This window comes from Alligator sinensis, unplaced genomic scaffold, assembly GCF_000455745.1.
Source record: "Alligator sinensis unplaced genomic scaffold, ASM45574v1 scaffold1214_1, whole genome shotgun sequence".
Classification (NCBI taxonomy): domain Eukaryota; kingdom Metazoa; phylum Chordata; order Crocodylia; family Alligatoridae; genus Alligator; species Alligator sinensis.
Window position 1 is genome coordinate 185,875 of NW_005842824.1, and position 20,838 is coordinate 206,712.

At 43.8% G+C, this 20,838-nt stretch overlaps 1 protein-coding gene across 1 annotated transcript in view; it reads right to left on the reverse strand.

Annotated features, from left to right (window-relative positions):
* ST8SIA4 (ST8 alpha-N-acetyl-neuraminide alpha-2,8-sialyltransferase 4) overlaps positions 1-20,838 on the reverse strand; it is a 112,425-nt gene that overhangs the window by 82,523 nt on the left and 9,064 nt on the right. Inside the window, exon 3 of the mRNA XM_006035355.3 lies at positions 3,435-3,692. Within this exon, the coding sequence (XP_006035417.1) occupies positions 3,435-3,692 (258 nt within the window). The remainder of the gene's footprint in view (positions 1-3,434; positions 3,693-20,838) is intronic.

Consider the following 20,838-nt stretch of genomic DNA (forward strand, 5'->3'; position numbering starts at 1 on the left):
AGTAGGGAGGAGGGAATATATTCTCTCTCTTCCTGTAATTTGAAATTTAAAGGAATTCCTTATTATTGTATACACTTTAAGCAGGAAAATGTCTCTTTAATGTAGTTTGGCTACACAGAGCTTGTGTACTTCTGAAGCGACTTAATGAAGATGAGTTGTAAATAAACTCATTGCAACATATCTCCAACAGAAAGTCTAAACAGAAGGCAGGGTCAATTTATACTAGTTAGATCAGTGGTTCTCAGAATCAAGGCACCCCTCCATAACTTTTGTGACCTGACCAGCACCCCATTTCAAAAACTAATTAATTACAGCACTTACTTAATTGCAGAGGGGCCATACAAGGAAAGCCTGAGTCCACCTTTATGGCTAGGGACAGACATTACACATAAACTGGTTTAAGTGATCAGAAACTGGTTTAAACCTCTAACAGAATAGATGTTCAGTGCATATAAATTAGTTTGAAAATGGCTGAAACTGATTTGAGATAATCCTGGTTGAATGCAGTATCAGACTTAATGTATTTGGGTCAAACTGGTTTATGCAATGTCTGCCCCAGACCCCTTCCTGGTTTACATTAAATAAGAGTCCCCTAGCATCCCAGCATGCTCTCTGGGCTGGGTGGGGCTCTCTGCTCCAGAGATCTGGGCTGGCCCCTACCCTCTGCTCCCTGGCAGTAACTCTGGCAGAGACTGCAGGTACAGCAGGGTCTTTCTGGCTTCCTCCCGCTCCCCCCCCACCTCACCCTCACCACTCACTGCTGAAGTAGGGTTTCCCCCCTTCTGTTTTCCTTATACAGGCACCTCTCAGCATTAGCTAGCATACCACATGCTGGCTATGGTCCATGCTGTGGGAGACAGGACAAAGGCAGACAGGACAGCATTGGCTTTGGGCTTTTTGGAACTAATCAACAGTTAGCTGGTAATTTCCCTCCATCCCTTCCTTGGAAAAAGTTGTTTAAGAAGACTTTGAACTAATGAGAGAGACTTTTTTTTTTTAAATGGGTGGATAAACACTGAGTTAGGGGTGATGAACACTGTGTTACCAACTCCCTGCTGGGATGTTGTGGGGGGTGTGGGGGAACCCCTCCCAAATCAGAATGTTTTGCTGGGGCCTGACCATGTCACCCCTCCACTCAGCATTGTGGAAGGGAAGGGAGGGCTTCTCTAAAACCCCCCACTTCTAGCCCGAGTCACCGCAGGCATGTGCCTGCATTTCTGGAATGAAAAGGGAATGTCTCTCCAAATTTCTCTCTCCAGATTTGTCTCTCCAAAACCTCCAAATTTGGTTCAAGCTTTGCAGGTTAGACTAACCTACAAAGATTGAATCAATTCAGGCTCAGGCTTTTTGAATTTCTGTCCATAGCCTATATCTTCTCACACTTCCTGTGTACCTTTCAAAGGATCTCATGGTACCCCAGAGTGTTCCAGACCTTGGTTGAGAAGCAGTGTTCTAGATTAACTAAACCAGAGATGTAGAGTATAAGCTTTTGTAAACATAGGGCTTATTCATCAGATGCTGAAGTTATATACTAACTTCCCTAAATCTTGGTAAAAAAAAAAAGATGCATCGCTGGCTAGCTTTAGGACATTTGGGACAACAGGAATTATTACTTCTGAAGTGAAAGGCATGTCTCCATTCTACATAGCTGGTTTGCAGGTTTTGCTTCCTGATAGTCATACTGAGCTTTCTCATTATCCTTTTATTCACAGGGTAACTTTCTCTGATTAAACCTTTGAAAACATATCTTTTCTTCATTCCAAAGAACTTGAATTCCTTATTAATTCTCAGTTCCTATTAGATCTCATCCCCTGGTGTTATTTCAAGCTAGAAAATGTTTTCAGGATGAGAAGACGAAGGTTACAAAGAATTTCTTTGACTGAAACAGGAATTAGGCACATGATTAAAGTAAAACAAGTACTTAAGTATTTTGCTGAATTGGGGCCTTTGTGAATTTGTCTTCACACTGAAGAACTTCCTGCAGGAAATCTGGTATCTGCATTATTATCTAGCCTGTCAAGCTAAACACATTAGACCCAGGAAAGAGCGTAACAGCAAGCAAAAAGACTCTAGGCTAAGAGCAGCTAAGCAATGGACTATTTATAATGAACTCCCTGGTCGGGTCCAGACGAGTGCGGATGTGTGGTATGTGGCAACACAGAGCCGTCTGCAGCACCACATACTGCACATACAGACATTCCCCACGCTTCTACCTTACAGCACGGTGGGGGAAGAGGGAGGAGGGGGTTGATCCCAGGAGATCTAGTGGTCAAACAAAAATAAGTGGGGTGGCACAAATGGCAGCAGCTCCAGAGCCCTGCTCCGGCTGCTGGCCAGGTTCCCAGCTGCAGAAACACCATAGCTGCACCTCTCCGAGGCCCCCAGGACCCCAGATAAGGCTGCTGGGGCCAACATAGTTTCTGACCCCAGACTTCCCTACCCAACCAGAACTAGCTTGCCGTGCACCAGAGAATGTGTAGCATGGGCATTCTCCGGGGCCAAGTAGCAATGGCACAGGGTGTGCCGCTGCTACTTGTCCCTGGGGAAAAAAAGACAGCCATAGCCTGTCTGTCAGAGGCAGGAGGACTAACTTGGAAGAGTCAAAGTATTCTCAGTGGAAGGTAAGCACATGTGGGGAAGAAGGCAACTGGTTACTGTCATTTGTGACAAACAGCTAACATAACTTTGAAATAAAATACAGCTCATCTACCTCCATAAACTACATATGGTTTATGTATTGTAGGACAGAACACTGAGATATCAGAGAGGTAAAGGTTGGAGATAAACATAGCTTCCAGTTCTAAAGTTTTCTTGTTTCTCTTCTCTCATGCCCAAAATAAAACAGAGGCCTTTAACAAGAAGAAGAAAAAATATCTCTCTGAGGTCTAGGAAGCTGCAAGTGACATAGTATTTTTACATATATTTTTAGAGCAGGGATTTAGGTGTAGAGCTTCCAATTAGCTTAATGGTAGTCAGCTGGTTAGATCCCAGTGCATGATGCTGAAATTTTACCTCATATGTATAAAGTAGTAACGCAGTAATTTACTGTTAACCCCTATCTACTAGCTGAGCGCTAAGAAGGATATTTTGGAAAAAGAAAATATATTCTGTTTACAATATCAACTCTATCAGAATAATGAATTTGCTTAATGTAAAATGAACAAACAAAAGCAATGAGTAACATGAATCTCCCTGCTACCTCCAAATGTGCACACCTTTCTTCTTTTTTTCAAAATAAAAGTAAATTGCATACTTTCCAAACTGGACTATACTTAAATTTAGGCATCATGCAGTGAAAGATATCACTTCAGATAAATTTTTCAGTAATTCCAAATAATCCCTGAAATTGATACCTCAGGTTAAAGTATTTCTGCCAGTTCTTGTCCAAGGAACAGAGAGCAGGTTATAATCTCCAACAGCAGATGAAAACTCACCTTATTACAAAGTCATGGTTGTCAATCTCTTTTCCACATCCACTATCCAGGAGGATGCCAGAATTTCCAACAACTGCACATGTTTTAAATCGGCGGTTCTTCATTGGTGAGACTTCAGGGAGGAGCCTGTGCAAATCCTGAGAAATGTTTAGAGTGCGACGTCTGTCTAGCACATAGTGGATTACATCTCCTGGCTTGAAGCTGCTTTTGACTACCGAGACATCTCTCTCAGCATCTAAGAATCTAAGAATATTCTTCCTGTGGTGAAAAAAAAAAAAATCAGACATAGTTTTCATTACTTACAATAGGTTCATCTGTTAGTAAAATGGTAGTATATAGAAGTGTGAGGGTTCAGATTTTTCCAGAGGCTGTTTCCGCTATAACAGCTATAAAGCTGGTTTTTAGGACTTTATTATAGAGCTTTGTGGGCTTGATTAAAAAAAATTAAATGCAACATGTTCCCTAAAAGCACCTAATCCCTCTATATTTCTGAAAGGATGAAATGACCATGGAATTAAGATTTAAAATTACATGGCGCATAATTTTTTGAGTAATATAAACCTGTTTGTTATATTGGTTAGTGCATAGATTTTGAAACAGACCATTGCATTACATTTGATTAACAACCTGTTGTTAAAAAGATTTACAAGATAAAGATATATTATGTTCACATATGGATGATGTGACCTTCTATATCAAAAATCAAGGGATGAACTAGTTTGATCCTCACAACTTTGATTGATTTCTCCAGGCTAATAGTTGGATAATTGTTTTTCCCCCCAATCTATAAATTGAGCCTATTGATATGGAAATAATTAGGAGGTAAATATGGTTTACCATGGTACCATAAACATCCTTTATCATGGTGGAACAGAACTTTAAAAGATTTGCAGATTTTCTCTTATCATCACACCTTTTAGTTTTAAACATCATCTTTCTATCATTACAGTTCACTGTATTTGCATATGTACATCTAACTGGTCAGCAAGGAACTCCCACTCCACTCTGTGTATATAAGCACCTGAGTCACAGCTGCAGGCAGGTGTCTCTGTCCATTTGGGTTTCAGAGCCTAAAACTCACTCATGAAGGCAGGCATTCACAACTCTGCTTTGAAAGAACAGAGCAGGACATTGCAGAAGTGGTAGTATCAGAATTCACCCTTTATAGTATAGCTTCATGGTTAGAGCACTTGCTCAAGAAGTTACCCTGCTCAGGCTGAGAGGGTCCGGACCCCAAATCCCCATCTTCAAAGATGTGCCCTAGCCACCATTCTAGAGGTATCGGTGAGTGGGAGGCACTCTCACTTCTTGTGGAACCTGCTCATTAGGCAGAAGAGGATAAATGATTCATGGGGTCCAGAAAACAGAGCACAAGATGTAACTTAGGCTTTACTGATTTAACTAGAGTTGCTTAAAACTAGACCTCAAGTTTAACTGTTATAGATTAGTTCACATTCAAAAGTCATAGTCAAATAGGTATAAGCCCTCCTGTAGACATTCTCAAGCTAATTAAATATAAGATTTAGGCTCCTCTAAGAGGATGCAAACAAACATCCACGGTCCCAGCTCAGGCTTAGGCAGCTCAGTTTAAAGTTTCCTAAACTTGAGTCAGGATCATTCACAGCTTGTGAAGAAGAGCTTCATGAGCAGTCAGAAGCAAGTAAATTGGTTTGGGGGGAAAGGGCTAGTGGCAGGAGGGAAGAAGAGGTGGAATTAGGGGGACTAGAGATTCCAGAGGAAGGAGTTGTCTAGTCTAGGGGTGGAGAAAACAGCCCAGTCAGGGTCAGGAGGTTAAAACAGCACTACTTCAGGGCTGTGGAAAGTGGATACAGCTGGAGCAGACAGCTTGGGCCAAGGCTGACCCATCCATCCTGCAAGGGGTGGGTTGTGAGGGAGATGCAAAGCATCCTGGGATGCTGGGGAACTGTGAGTTAACTGGAATCTGGAAGGGATCTGGAACAGAATTTCAATAAACTGATTTAACCTAAATCAGTTAAGTCTGATATTACATCCAGTCAGGTTTATCTTAAACCAGTTTCGGCCATTTTGGAAGCAGTTTATGTGCGCAGAACTTCTATTGTGTTACAGACCTGAACCGGTTTCCAATCACTTCTACCGATTTATGTGTAATTTCTGCCCCTAGCCTTAAGTATTTAGATCACCCTGAGCTCATTTAGGTCCATCTAACTGTAACACTTGTACACACCCAGAGTGTTTACACTCACAGTTCATTGTATCAGTTTAAAATCAAGCTTTTCATTTAATTACACCTTTAATCTTATCTTTAATTATTGCAACTGTGTATGTAGACTGGTAAAGAATTCTCCAGATAATGCAAAGTTGGGAAACAATCAAGTCCATTCTTTCTTAGAATGCATTTTTGCCAACATTACCAGCAACTAAACTCAAATCAGCAAAGCATTTAAGCTCATTCTTATATACATCTGTACTCTACAAAGTACTTAGGATTGTTAATGGGACTAGAGTACATATCTAAAGCTAAGCACATGCATAAGTGATTTGCTGAATAGAGATGGAGTGTTGAACTGGGATGATGGCACTTACAAATGTTTTCAATGTTGTTATTAAGGTCAATTGATAGAACTGAATATGTAACAAACATTTGGTTGAGTAAGATTGGGCTGCTTTTATAGTCACTTTTTAGAATAGAACTTCCTTAGAACAAAACAAACCAATACTTATCAGAAAAGAAAGATAACTGTCCTGCCATTCTAACTGTTGTAGTACCTGCTGAGAGACAAAAAGGGGAAAATAATTCCCCAAAGGTGAAAAGAGAAAAGAACATAGCAACAACATGTTGACCATCCAGTTACTTTGTGTCAGTGCCTCAAGATTAAGAGAATGCCAGATGCTTGCAACTTGTTATAAAGCAATGGAAATGTTGGAATTCACCTTAAAAGCCTAAGGGGAAGTGAAACATGATGAGAATTATTTGTTTATGTTGTGTCTCACATTGTAAACCTAACTAAAAGAAAAAGGAGAAGTAGAACATTTAAAGTTCTATTTTACAGCTCCAGTGTATGGATGAGGCATAATCGGAGCAAAGGCATCTCATGATGTAGCATGCATGAGGGACTGAGAATAATGAAGCAGAATGGAAGATATTAAAACCATAAGTGCCTAAAGCTTTTGGTAAATGGTGTAAAAGGCCAGGCAAGGTATTTTTGTAAAGCAAGATAAAGCCTGTAAGTTTAATGGACTTAAAAGCCCTGTGGGTTTGATAAGCTTACTTTTGTAGGCACCATGTAGCAGATATATAAATGGTTAGAAAATGAAAAAGAATGAAAGAGAAAAGGGTATCTGATCAGCTTGTATTAAAAGGTGGTAAAATTATACATAACATAAGAACAGAGACATCAGGCGTGAGCTTTGTAAAGGATGTGGCTACTAAAGCAAGTGATCAACAGCCACAAGAGCACCAAAGGGAATCCTATCTATCCCCTGAAGCTGTAACAGGGCTGGCCACAACAGAGACCCACAAAGGTTAAGTCAGAAGTTTACTGGGAATCTAGAATTGTGAGTGAAATATGAATAAAGAAGGGAAAGACCAATTAAATATGTAAAATACCATTTCCATTATCTAGGATGCCTACACCTATAATTATGTGTGTTAGCAAGCATGCAGTAACATTTGGTCTTGACTACTATTTCCTGCATTAAAATATTAAAACATAAAAGGGACATGGTGAAGGTGCCCAAGCGGTATGTAACTTTACATTTTATCTCAGCAAAAGCAAAATAGAGAGTACAAGACAGAAAGGACCATGGCTGGAGTTGAGACCTAAAGTTATTAATTTAAACAAGGGCAACTTATAGACTAAGTGTACTAGCTATCTAATGATCTTTTAGATGTGTGAAGGTCTTGATATCCATGCCTCTCAGTGGAAGTCTTTCCACTAAATTGAGCACCCTCTCAATTATCTGGGCTGAGATTTTTCAAAGACACCTAAAAGATTTGGAGAGACAACTTCTAAATAAAGATAAGTCAAAGATGAGCAAAACTAATGAGAATAGGGAGTCCAAATCCCTTAAGCAAATTTGAAAATATTCTTCCATATGCTTAGAGGGAGGTTGTCTTCTAAATTACACAAGCATATTGTCATGTAAGTTGACAAAGTCAATGGTAAATGTGCAGGCTAGCACTATATCACATGTAATCCATGTGCTAACATTTGAAACTGGTATTAGACTTAGCATTAGTGTTTATGTGATTTCATTACATCAGAATGATCCCTTTAATACTAAAAGAAATGAGGCATAGTTAGCTCTGTTAGTCTGCAGCCAGATAGAAGGGGGGGCAAGTAGCACTCTAGTAACTAACTGATACAGAAAGGCATAAGCTTTCCTAGGCAACATCCTAATTTGTCAGATGCTAGGCAGATAGTTGCTAGGGCTGTGCAAATCTTTGGTCACCGATTCGATTCGGCGATTCGCCCGATTCAGCAGCTGAATATCTGAATCTGAATCAAATCAGGAGACCCTTTAATCTCTCCGAATTAAATCGGAACCCTTCAAGTTGATTCAGAGAGATTTGATGATTCAGACATAGACACAGCTTTAAATGTTTTTTCTACATACCTCAAGGTACCAGGCGACTCGTGAATGCTAAGATGCTAGGGTAGATGGAGTGTCCCATGGGAGTGCGGGAGCGGTTCCCCACCATGCTCGATGGCAGACCTGGAAGTGGATCTGAAGCACTTGCACTCCACTTCTGGGTCTGCCTCAGAGTGCATGGGGTAACCCCCCCATGGATCAAGCCACAACCAGGTAGAGGAGCATAGGGCCTCAGGGCTTGATCCTGACATGGAGGGGAGGGGTGCAGGGCCCAATGCAGCCCACACACTGGTCCTGTTCAATTCATTTGGCCCAAGGACCAAAACTGTGAGCATCATTGCTCTAAAATAGTGTCTACTCAAGTGAAAGATTCTTCATAAAAATGGAGCTATTTAATGTGTCAGAAACAGCTATACTGACTACATCCTCATATTTCATGTACTTGAGGGCCGATTCATATCTCTAGCATGGCTAGTATTGGAAGCCCTGGTTTCCAGATCATGTCAAGTATTGTCTTGTAGTTTTACTGACTGAAAGCATCACTACACATTAATTTTAGGTGGCTCTGGAGCTTTTAACCCCTGGATAGCCTGCACACTGATACCTTTAAGTGGCTTAAAGGACCTGTTATGTGGCTCAAGTTATGCCACTCCAGGGCAAGATTATCTCTTGATCCACATCCTTCAGCTCCTTTTCCATTAATGTGTGGCCACTCCCCACTGTTGTGCTGCTCACATCAAAGGTTTAACTGTAAACTAGCACTAAGCCAAATAACATGCGTGTGGCTCATAGTGTAATGGATAACAAGGCCCTGAAACTACCAATTCACCACGTGAATTTACCTAACATAGCTGCCTATGAAGCCAGACTATTGCACCAAACATTATAGTGTTTGTGTAGCAGAAAGCCCCCTTTTCCTCTTGCCTGCAGTTGCTCTCCCCTCCTTGGATATGTTTTTCCTCTTCTACCTTTTCTTCCTTCCTCTTTCTTTCACTTTAAGATAAGGAATTGTGTTTTAAAATTTCTGTGTGTGCATTTGGTATCTCCCCTTGTATTTTGGTATTTTTATCTATTTGTGTGCCATGGCATTACTTTTGTAGCTTATATTTTATACTCCTCACCTTTCAACAAAATCTGTTTAGTTTCAGAAGTTATACATTGTAACAATGTTAACAAGGGCAGGAGTCAAACTCCTGCTTCCCTGTATCAGGTGGGCCCCTGAAAGAGCGGGTGAACCAGTGATTGAATGCGTAACACAGTAGCAGGCAGCAATTAACACCTAGGAAAACCGCAGATCAACCAATGGAAGAACTCAATAGAAGACAATGTAGCAACCGGGAAATCTCTAGACGTCACTGTTCAAGGGCTAGAAGCCCTGGTCTGAGTTAATCAACGCCAAGGACCAACTTTTGGGATGAATATCTCCAGATCGACCGCTCCCAGATCCCTATTCAAAATTCATCAATGGACTCCCAAACCTGCACATACATGCAGACGACCCCTAGGGCTGACAGATGCCATCCAGTAGCCACCAAGGGGGAAGTCCCATGAGGGTCAACGACCCCTGGATTGGGCAAACCTGAAAACTGGGGAGTCACCAAAGTCTGCCAAGGACAGATAAAAAGCAGTGAAAAATGACCCTCAGCGGTGCCCTCTTGATCTCCAATTTGACCAGCACCTGACCTGTCCAGCCAGAAGGACCAGCCAGCGACCCCCTTCTGGAAGATAACACCACGCTGAAAGAAGCCTCGACGGCAGACTCCAGCACCTGTGGGATAGGTATACCTGACTCTTGTAGCTTGCTACTGTGTGTGGGGGGGGGGCTGGGGGGGACCAGCCCCAAGGTTTATGATTTAACTTCATTACAGTGCTTCAATCCACCTAATAAACCAGAATTTTAAGGATCTCGAGCTGGACATTTGTAGCCAACATTTGCAACAAACATGGCAGTGTGAAAGTTTTTACACTGATGTTAAGATGCTTTGTACTGTTAAAAACAATCACCCAAGTCTTACTGAACTGCTAACAGAGACTATTAAATTAGATGTATACTAGCTAGAAAGAAAATTTAAAAAAAAATTCAGTTAAAGCAGATTTGTTATGAAATAAAGGGTGTTTTCCTTGAAGAGGTTTTCTTCTGATCATTTTCAATGTGCGTCAACAGATTAACACAGCATTTTGGGATAATTTCTACTCTTAGAGTCACAGTGAAGTCAGTACAAGTTGCATATCATAAAGGGGAAGAATGTGGTTTTCTGTTATTGCCCAGTTCCTTTTTTTGTTTTTATTTATACTGAGAATGAAGTAAGAAACCTGAAAGGAAAAGTGCTCTGGTTCCCTTTAGTATCAAAACAGACACAAACAGTTGATAATAATCAGCAGGGATCCGGGTTTTCCATTTCCCATGGAAAAACAGAGTAAATGTAGATTTTACCTTTAACTGTAGGCAAAGGCAGATTTCTCGTTTTAGCAGAGAAACCCGCAGATTATGCATTTTACAATGAGCTCCCTGCAGGCTGGCAGAGTTCTAGCCTGTAGGGAGGTGGGAGAGAGCAGGAGGAAAGCAGTGAGATAGGGGGCACCACGTGCATGAACATGCACATGACCCCAGGCAGCCTGCAGAGCAGCTCCAGCAGGTAAGTGAAGGGGGGCAAGGGGAAGACGGGGATTGAGGCCCCTGTAGGAAGAGAGGGTGGGAGCTGGTCAGGGCTGGGGCTGCTGCCTAGCCAGGCGGTGCTTGAGGCTTAGGGCCTAGGGCCGCAATGCACAACTGCAGGGCCCCATCAGGGAGCAGGACAGGGCCATGGGTGGCTCGTCTGGGGGAGGGCTGGCTCCCCACTGCCACACAGTCCTGGGGGGGCAGGAGGGACCCCCCCCCACCAGATCTGTGTGTGGGGCAGGTGCAGGCTGTGGGTGTGGGCTCCTGCTCTACTTCCCTTCCCTGGGGCCTCTGCAGTCCGGCGAGTACAACCCAGCACAGTAGGGAAAAATGAAGCTGAGTGGAGAAACTGAGCTCCCCGCTGCCCTGGCAATGCACCCCCTGCACATACCACTGCTTTGAGGGGCATAATGCTGCACTGCTGGCTTCACTGCAGCTCTGTACACATCAGGCATGTCACCAGGGCAGCAGGGAGCTTGTAGCAGTGAGCAGCTTCTCTGCATAGCTTCACTGCTTCCTGCTGTGCCAGGTCGCACCTGCCAGGCTGTGGAGGCCCTGGGGAAGGGAAGCAGGGCAGGAGCCCAAAGTGGGAAGCATCTTCTGCACTGTGCCCTGCCACCCTGCTTCCCTTCCCCGGGGCCTCTGCAGCCCAGCAGGTGTGACCCAGTGCAGCAGGGAACACCAGGGCCACATGGAGAAGCTGCTCACTGCTGTGAGCTCTGTGCTGCCCTGGCGATGTGCCTCCTGCACGCAGGGCTGCAGTGAGGACAGTGGTGCAGGGTTGCAGCTCTCAGAGCAGTGGCATGTGCAGGAGGCATGTCACCAGGGCAGTGGGGACTTTGGAGTGAAGAGCAGCTTCTCCACATGGCTTCGATCTTCCCTGCTGCACCGGGTCATGCCCTCCAGGATATGGAGGCCCTAGGGGAGGGAAGCATGGTGGGAGCCCATACCTGCAGCCTGCGCCTGCCCCACACACAGATCTGGGGGGTGCGGGTCCTCCCCACCATCCTCAGGAGTGTGCGCGGTGGTGGGGAGCCAGCACCCTCCCCACCTGCAACAGGGAGGAGCTGGGGCAGGGGGCTACAGACCTGGGTCCATAGCTCTGGCAGCTGGGGGCTTTATTCTGCAGGGATGGGAGAGCAGGGGCTGTGGGTGGGAAGCAAGAGGCACCAGGAAGGCTGTTGTGGGGAGTGAAAGGCACGAGTAGGTTGGGGAGGGGCAGAGGGAGGAGGGCTGTGGGCAGCCTTTAATTTTAATGACAGATTTTTGTTTTTTTATGAGAGAATTTGCAATTTTAAATCAGGAAAAACCAGGATCGCTGATACCCAGAATCATAGGGTTAGAAGCATAGGCGACACGTGGGGGGGCACATGTTCCCCACCCCAGATTTCTGCATTGACAGTGGGGCACAGGGCTGAAGCGTGGCCAGAGCCAGTGCCTGGCAGTAGTGGAGGTAGGCACGGAGTTGTGCTCCTCCCCCCCACACACTGTCAGCACTTGCATTGTCTATTTTTAAAAGAGTCTTGAAGGATTCTATAGTTCAATCACCAGTTCAGATATAGGATTCCTTATTCCCTGCACAGATATAGGATTCAACCCTTGTAGAAAGAACACCTCACTAGAGAGTATTCCACAACTTCCCTAGGCAGTTTGTTCCTTTCTTCTATTGTTCTTACAGTTATAAAATTTTTTCCCCTAAGACTTTTAAGCCCACTGTCATGCCCTGGCCCCAGTGGCAAGGGACAATAATGTTCTTCCTTCTTCTCTATGCCAAACTTTTCAAACATCCAGCTCCCCTCAATCTCTTTTCCTCCAAATGAAACATATCTAGTTCCTCTGTTTCTTAGCTCCTTTCTTCAAACAACCTCCTTTCCAACCCATTTATCATCTTTGTCACTGAACTCTGGACACTCTTCAGTTTCTCTACTTCCTTCTTTGTCCATTTTTGGGTACCACACTTTAAGTACTCCAAATGAGGCCTAACCAGCACTGACTAGTTCTAATGATGGCTTTATGTACTGTATGCCTTTGAATTTGCATATTCAGTGATCAGAGTAAACTTTCTGCATTCTAAGAAAAACAGGAATTCACATTTAATTTCTCAAAGGGATAGTTGAGTAGTGAAAGACAAATGCTAATTGTTGTGAATATCTGCAGGTATTTGTATTTGTCTTCAAGGCAAGCTTGTAAATAAGATTTTGAATTTTTAAGTATTGCACTGATCATTGTGATGATAGTTTAAAATATGTTTCTAAGTAGGATACAAAAATAAATGTTCTAATCTCTATGTAAACACAAGCCTTTTGATTTTGGGGTGTTTAGTCCTATTTTAATAGTTGTATGTGATTTATATAGAATACATTTTTTTTTAAAACCTCTGAAGAGATAAAAGCAACGAACAAGTGCCAGACATTTCTAACTACACCTTCTGAAAATGTTAAAGAATTCTTCAGTACAGTTGGCACACCATTTCTGACTTTCAATAAGTTTTAAGTCTTATATTCTGCAATAAAGCAAGGTCACTGAGTATATACAATCCAATCAATATCTGGACCTGCCTATGTACTACTCACACCAAAGAAAGCACATACTACAGGTACCTACACTGAGGAACTTACACTTCAGGGCTAGGGATAGACATTACACAAACTGGTTGAAGTGATCAGAAACTGTTTTAAACCTGTAACAGAACAGATGTTCAGTGTACATAAACCAGTTTGATACTGGCTGAAACTGGTTTGTGATAAACCTGGTTAAATGTAGTGTCAGACTTAATTGATTTGGGTCAAACCGGTTTATGCAATCAATGTCTGTCCCAGATCCCTTGCTGGTTTAAGATAAACCAGACTCTCCCAGCATCCTGGCCTGATCTCTGGTCTGGGCAGGGCTCTCTGCTTCACAGCAGGGCTTGTCTCTCCCCTTTACTCCCTGCTCCTCTGGCACAGACCTGCAGACACAACAGTGCCTGCTGGCTTCCCCATGCCCCCTCCCTTCCCCCTTCCCCTCCTCTCTCACCACTTGCTGCTTAAGCAGGGATCCCTTCCTCCCGTCTCCCACAGCATGGACCATAGCCAGCGTGTGGTATGCTAGCTAGTGGTGTGTAAGGCTCTGTCAGAGAGAACAGACACAGCAGAGTCTGCCTGGCTTCCCTCTGCCCTACCCCCCCTCACCTCTCAAGCAGGAAACACCCCCCTCACTCCCTCCTATCTCCCACAGCAGGACCCCAGCCCCAGGGACCCTAGGCATGTGGTATGCTAGCTAATGCCAAGAGGTGCCTGTGTGCATCTCTCTCCAATTTCACTGGCACAGGCAAGCAGACAGAACAGGGTTTTTGGAGCTAATCAATAGCCCAGTAAGCTGTTTAAGAACTTAGCAGTAATGGGAGAGAGGCTACTGTTTTGCTAATTGGGTGATAGAGTCTTATCAGGGTGATAAAGACTTCTATCAGCTCCCCAGCTGGTTTGCTCTCCTGTCAGTTTGCTGCAGACAGTCTGAGGAAGGAGGGAGGGAGATTGAAAAGCTCTGTATCATCAACAGATGCATGTACAACACACACACCCCCTTGCCTCAGAGTGCTAGCAAGGGTCTGGGGCTGACAACTCTCCTGCCCCTTGAGCAGCCAGCAGGGAAAATGCTGGGACCATGCCGGCAGACCTAATGACAGAGTCCTGCCGGGGCCTGGCCATGAGCCCCCTCAGCTCTACTCTGTGCAAGGGAAGGGAGGGCTGCTCTAGCACCCCCCGGCTTCTAGCCTGAACCACTGCAGGCATATGCCTGAATTTTCTCAGTCCAGAAGGATTGCCTGTATGGTTGGAAAACAGTTCAGCCTAGCCAGGTTAGACTAACCTGCAAAAGTTGAACCGATTCAGGCTCAGCCTTTTTGAATGGCTGTTTCTAGCTTAACAGACCAATGAATATAAAACAAAAGGTGGAAAATCTCAGTTGCAGTAGTCCACGATAATAAGGGTCCATCTACATGTGCAGGTAAAAACACAATGGGATCTGATATGTGATCCATACAATCATACCTCCTGCCATGCCACACATGGACAGCAGGAGGTGTGAATGTGGGATCACAAATCAGATCCCATCATGCATTATTATCATGTGGGCCCCCAGGGGGTCCCCATGGCAGGGTGACTGCCGCTGATATGGTGCATCAGCCACAGGACTTCTTAGGTTAAACCAGTGGTCTCCAACCTTTTAAAGCAGGAGATCAACTTGGCATTTAAAAGCAACCCAAGAACTACCATGTGCTGCCACCACCCCCCTCTCCCCTCCACCCAGCAGGTAAATCTATGGGGAGGGAAGCAGGGGCAGACCAAGGCAGAGGGAGAAAAAATTACTTGGGGGTGCGCTTCTCCAGCAGGTAAGTCCCACCCGAGTCAACTTACCCCTGCTCTGGCCTCTGCTGCACTGTCCCTCACCACGGGGGGCTCGATCTAGACCCTGCCCCTTCCCTACCCCACAGACTGACCTGCTGGGATGAGGCATGCGTGTGTATGCACACGGGCATTCAGGCCCCGACCCCAGGCTTGGATCGAATCCAAGAGGGTCTGAGTTCTACTGCAAGAGGCTCCGAGATCTACCGATGGATTGGGATCCAGTGGTTGGTGACAACTGGTCTAAACTGCATAGATTGAACCAAGAAGCAATTGAACAGACATTCACTTTTTATTATGGAAATGCAGCCACAGTGTCTCAGGCTAGAAGCTGGGGGGCACTAAAGCAAGCCCTCCCTTCCATTCAGCAGTGACCGGAAGGCTGGAGGGAAGCTGGTAGAGAAGCCCTCCAGACTTTTCCCTGCCTCCCTGCTGTAGCTGAGGCAGGGTGGCCTGGGCAGACACCAGCCCCGAGACAGCATGCTAAGGCAGAGGGGAGAGAGGGGGCCCCAGCTGTGTTCTGCCTAGCAGAAGCGCAGTAGCTCTGGGTTGGCACACTGAGGTGGGGGGGAGGGAGAGGGGGTTTAAACCACTGCTCCCTCCCCTCCACCTCAGCATGCTGGCCCAGGGCTTGCATCTGCCCATGCCCCATGCTCCTACTCCCTCCACTCAAGAAGTATGTGGGAAAAGCCTGGCAGGGGCTGCTGTGCTCAGCTAAGGAGCAGAGAGGCAGGGCCACCCTGCTCCCTGGAGCAGACAGTACAGGCTGTAAAGCATCCTGGGATGCTGAAAAACTGTGAGTTAACTTGAACCAGGAAGGAGTCTGGTACAGAAGTTCCATAAACCAGTTTAACCTAAGTCAAGTCTGATACTACATTCAACCAGGTTTATCTAAAAACTAGTTTTGGCCATTTTGAAAGCAGTTTATGTATATAGAACTGCTGTTCTGTTACAGGTTTAAACTGGTTTCTGATCACTTAAACTGGTTTATATATAAGTTCTGTCCCTAGCTCATGTGGGCAGAAGAAAGGGGTGATTGCCATTGATTTCAGTTGGATTAGAATGAGTCTATAATGAATTTCAAATTTAATATGAAAATCTCTTAGACTCAAGGCTAGACCAAATCATTTAAGTACAGGCTTGTGAGGGGAGACCCCCCACAAATGCCTCCTAGTATCGCCAATGCACAAGGAGCCACACACATAGCTATAGCTCTATAAGCAATACAATATATTCCCCAAAGTGTATGAAAGCATATGATGATTCTCTGAGCATAGGTACAGGGGATACAACTCTGCCTGGGCTTTATATGGACAAGACGGTGGTTAGAGGAGGGGGATATTTGCTAAACCTGGAAAAGAGGGCTCCTCAGCAGCTCCAGAATGATGTTTGCTGCTTGTTCTTCAGTGCTGTAGGCTATGCCACATGAGTTGTGGCAGCATGCTGATTTGTAAATTCAATTATGATAATAATCTGAAACTCATAAGAAGCAAGCCAGCTTCTCCCTTACCAAATCCCTCACTTAGTGTCACAGGCTCCTATCCTTCTTGTTTAACAGAAAATATCCATCTATAACCCCCAATTCACAGCACAGGCACACTTTATTTTACACAATTGTGTTGTTTTGTCCTCTTTGTGTTCCATACCCTTACAGCTTACCTTGAATTGAAGTCAAAAGCAGGTGGCAGAAAAAGTCACACACTGAAATGTGAGCAATGAAAACAGAGGACCTTGTTGTATTTAACTTCACAAATGTTCTTGTAGCAAACCTGCTCTGCACCATCCCCAACTAACACCATCCCCACCCTTCTGTTGGCCTGGTCTAATCCCCCTACACTACATGCAGTAGTAAGAATGGGGTGGGGGGAGGTGAAGGAGATAAAAGCGAGTGACTGTCTCCTCCTTTTTATAGGGTCTGACAGTCATTCAGACACTGAAGGAGCCAAGCAGACTCCCTTTCCACAGGCACAGAAGCTGCTAATTGCTCTGAAATTAAGTTGTCAGTAGGCAGAGAATACCATCAATCTGAAAATCACTCTCCTACTAGGGTAATAAAGAAAGCCCAAGGGTAGCACAAAAACAAAGCATAGCATCCTGTCTACCAGTTAAGTCCAAGCAGAATGAAACACACTGTCCTTGCAGAAGGCAAAATCCACTATCAAAGTTTTTCCTCATTTTTAATTGTGTCAGGCTGATGTAAGACACAACAACAGTGGCCATGTATACGTGAATGTAAGTTTTATAAAATGCCTGTGCGCTCTACATTAATGGTTTCACAAATAATTTCTCTGCTCCTAAGAACTGACAACTTTTTATACATTATTCAGTAGGCACTAGTTTTTTTTTTTATTATTATATATCTGTTCTTTTGCATTATGTGCTATGGCAAACCTCACACCACAAGTCAAATACCCTACTTATATTAACAGTCACAATAATAGAGCATGAATCATCTTCATGATCTACACAGTGCATGTAATGTTCTTTGGAAAGCTAAACAGTGTAGCCCTGAGAACAGAAGGAGATTGCTAGATATGTTTTGAAGTTAATCCCTATGGCTCCAACCATGTAAAAATATTAAGATCTAAATCTTTTTCAATGATATGTGACTGAGCACTGGGGAAGAAGACTATACAGCAAGTCTGTTGTAGAAGCTGAAGAACAGTAATGGGACCTAATAGTGTAGTAGGCTGTGCCTCCAGGGGACACGGTCTGCTCTGCAGAAGGCATGCTGAACTTTTCTGCCTTGCTGCTGACTTGCATGTAAGCAGGCAAGAAGGATTCATGAAAAAGGGATGCCTCTCCCAGCTTTCCTGCTTGCCATTACAATAAGCACCATGGCAAGTTTTATCCCTAAGACATATTCAGCTAAAAGCATCTGTTGCATCCCAAGAAACATCTGCTCCTATGACTTGCTGTTCATGCTCACTGCTACTCCCGCTCAAAAGCAGGGAAGCCAGGGACATGTGAATGGGATGACAAAGTTCAGGGCATAAACCTGGAGCAAAAACACCAGGGCAGCTGCACACAAACAAGCAGGCTGTACATTTGAAAGCAAGAGAAATAAATAGCCTGCCCATTGATAGACAGACACTTCAAAATAGGAAAATTTTGCCCCTGACTTATCTAGCAGTAACCTTGCATTGCTAAGCAGTACTAAACTGTTTTCTAGGATACTGCCATGTGGTTTCATAATGGGACCTCTTGACTTGCCATGGGCCATCTCATTCATGCCTGGACAGCCTTAACGTTTCACATGACTTCAAACTTTACATAAGCCCAAAGTTACAGCAAGTCTTGATCCTAGTGTAGCAAAGATTTCTCTCTTTATTCCATGTTATAAGGAATGTGCTCTCCTTCACATATGTTATTGGGATGATAACATATCCCCAATCATTGCATTTATATAGGCTATTCTATGATTTCCAAGACTTACTGGCACAATTCAATAACACATTTTCATTAAAATGTTTGGTAGATTAAATGTATCCATTATGATACACATCTGGTAACAAGTTCTAGAAAATATACCTACCGCTTTCTTCAGTATTTGCCCTCCTTGCCTCAGTGATACATATTGATTCTTGCTAAATTAGTATAGAAACTGCATGACAAGTTTTGCTTTTTTCTGTGACTATAGTCCAGTACTTATTGCAGTACTGTGATTTACATACAGTTTGAGTTGTATGGCCAGAGAGGCTTATTTCAAATAGCTACATTTCTGTATATAATACTTAACTTTTGCATTCAGTTGTGGTTGTATTCTGAAAAGCCACAAAATAAGTACTTCAGAGTTACAGCTTTACATCCTCAGTTCTGAGTTTACAAGTAAAATAAACTCCTCCCCACCCCCCAAACGGCCAAATCAGCATTTAGGGTTTAAAAACCAAGCTGTTCTTTCCAGCCAACTCATCAACTGCAGTGCACATGAATCCATCCATATTAATCCATACATTAAAAACTTAAATAATCTTACCAATGCAGGAATTATGCTGCTTTATGCTACTGCACATTGGATGTGTTTACATGAGACACTAAATGCGCAGTAGACTAATCTACTGCACATTAGCATGTCACAGCAAAAGCCGTGCTATTGCACTAATGCACAATAAAATTAGCCTACCATGCATTAGCGTCACGCACCGGCACTGCTGCGCAGTAGCGCCGATTACTTCACATTGAGTTCAGTACCTATTATCAAAGTCATGCACAGTAACTATGGCACATTAGTGCATGTGGAGATGTGCCCATTGAGAGCAGAATTCAAAAGCAAATGTCTTTGTATTGGGCTAGTGTGCTAAAGGTGCACAAGAGAACCGTGTAGCTGCATTATGTCCAAACTTCTTTGATTCCCTAGCCCAAATGACTCAGTTAAACTGGGTCAGCTATGGGAGGCCTTCAGAAGCTTGGCGAAATGCATTAACTGCTCTGCTACAGAGAACAGATTTTAACTTTTACTTAATGGTGCTACATGGGTAGTACAGGTCCTACAGTAGTAGCAGGAATAAAAAGTAGCATAAGAGCCACACTTTGTCACTCTTAGTTATATTGCACAGTACTTTACTCTGTCAGTAACCCCAAATGCTTCACTGGGACTACATGCAGATGAATATATTACTCAACTCACGTTAGGGATGAATATATCATTTACAAAAACTATCTGTTTAACCTTCCCTGATTAAATGCTTAACTGATAACACCCCCGTGACCACCTTTTCAAAATGGAAAGGAAGGACACAGCCTGCTCTACTTCACCTTGTGCTGTGGAGGGGATGCAGCCACCTGCTGGAGCAGCACAGGGGGGCAGGGACCATGCACAGACTGACTTGGACACAGCTGCTGCTGGGAGCCACTCCACAGGGCCTTTGACAGGGGGAGGAAGAGGCAGTGGCAAGTCCCGCCAGGCAGCACACCCCACATGAAGCCATGGGTGCCAGCAGCAGGTAAGGAGCTTCCCCAGCCCACTGCAGCCACTGGCTCACCAGGAGGGAGGGAGCAGACAAGCTATGGGAACTATAGTCCTCCCTCCCACTCTCCCCTTTGCCCCTTCTCTCTTTTCCCTCCTTCCCTCCCGCCTGGCCTGCTACTTTCCTTCCCTGCCGGACAGTGCCCTACATTAAATGTTAACTGGTAATGCATTCCTGGGACAAATATACTTATCGTTTAAACATTTAACCTTTCACATCCCTAATTCACTTAAAGGTAGTAAAATCAGAACTAAGTGTGAGCCAAACTCTGCTCTTATTTATACCACTCTAAATCTGGATTAAGTGGAATATATCCGAGATTTACCTTCGTGTAAGTGAAAGCAGAAGGTTACCAAGGATTTGTTGATTGTAAAAGATCCTATTTTTTAAGGAGTTAATAATCTGAACACACTTCTAATTTGAAACGTAGAAAAATATTATTTCTTTAAAAAGCAGTTAACCCTCTGAAATGTAAGTCATCAAAACCACAGTTCAGCAATTCCTGCAGTGGTAAGATGTTGATGTCAACTATAGTACAACCTTTTTGAAGTCTCAAGCATTGTAAGTATCCTACAGATTCCTTTGACTTTAACTTTGCACGTGCTAATTACCATTGTGCTATTAATATCTTCTCTTTGTTTTAAAAATTTCAGATATAACAAATTGGCCATTCTTTACCAAATATTTAGGCAAACTACCTTTGCCTGAATGAGGCATTCAGAATACAGCTTTCAGGAAGACCAGGCTGAATTCTTGCTCATTGCCCCAAATATGGCAGTACAGAAGCTCAGAAATCACACTTCAGCTACATATTTCCTGCT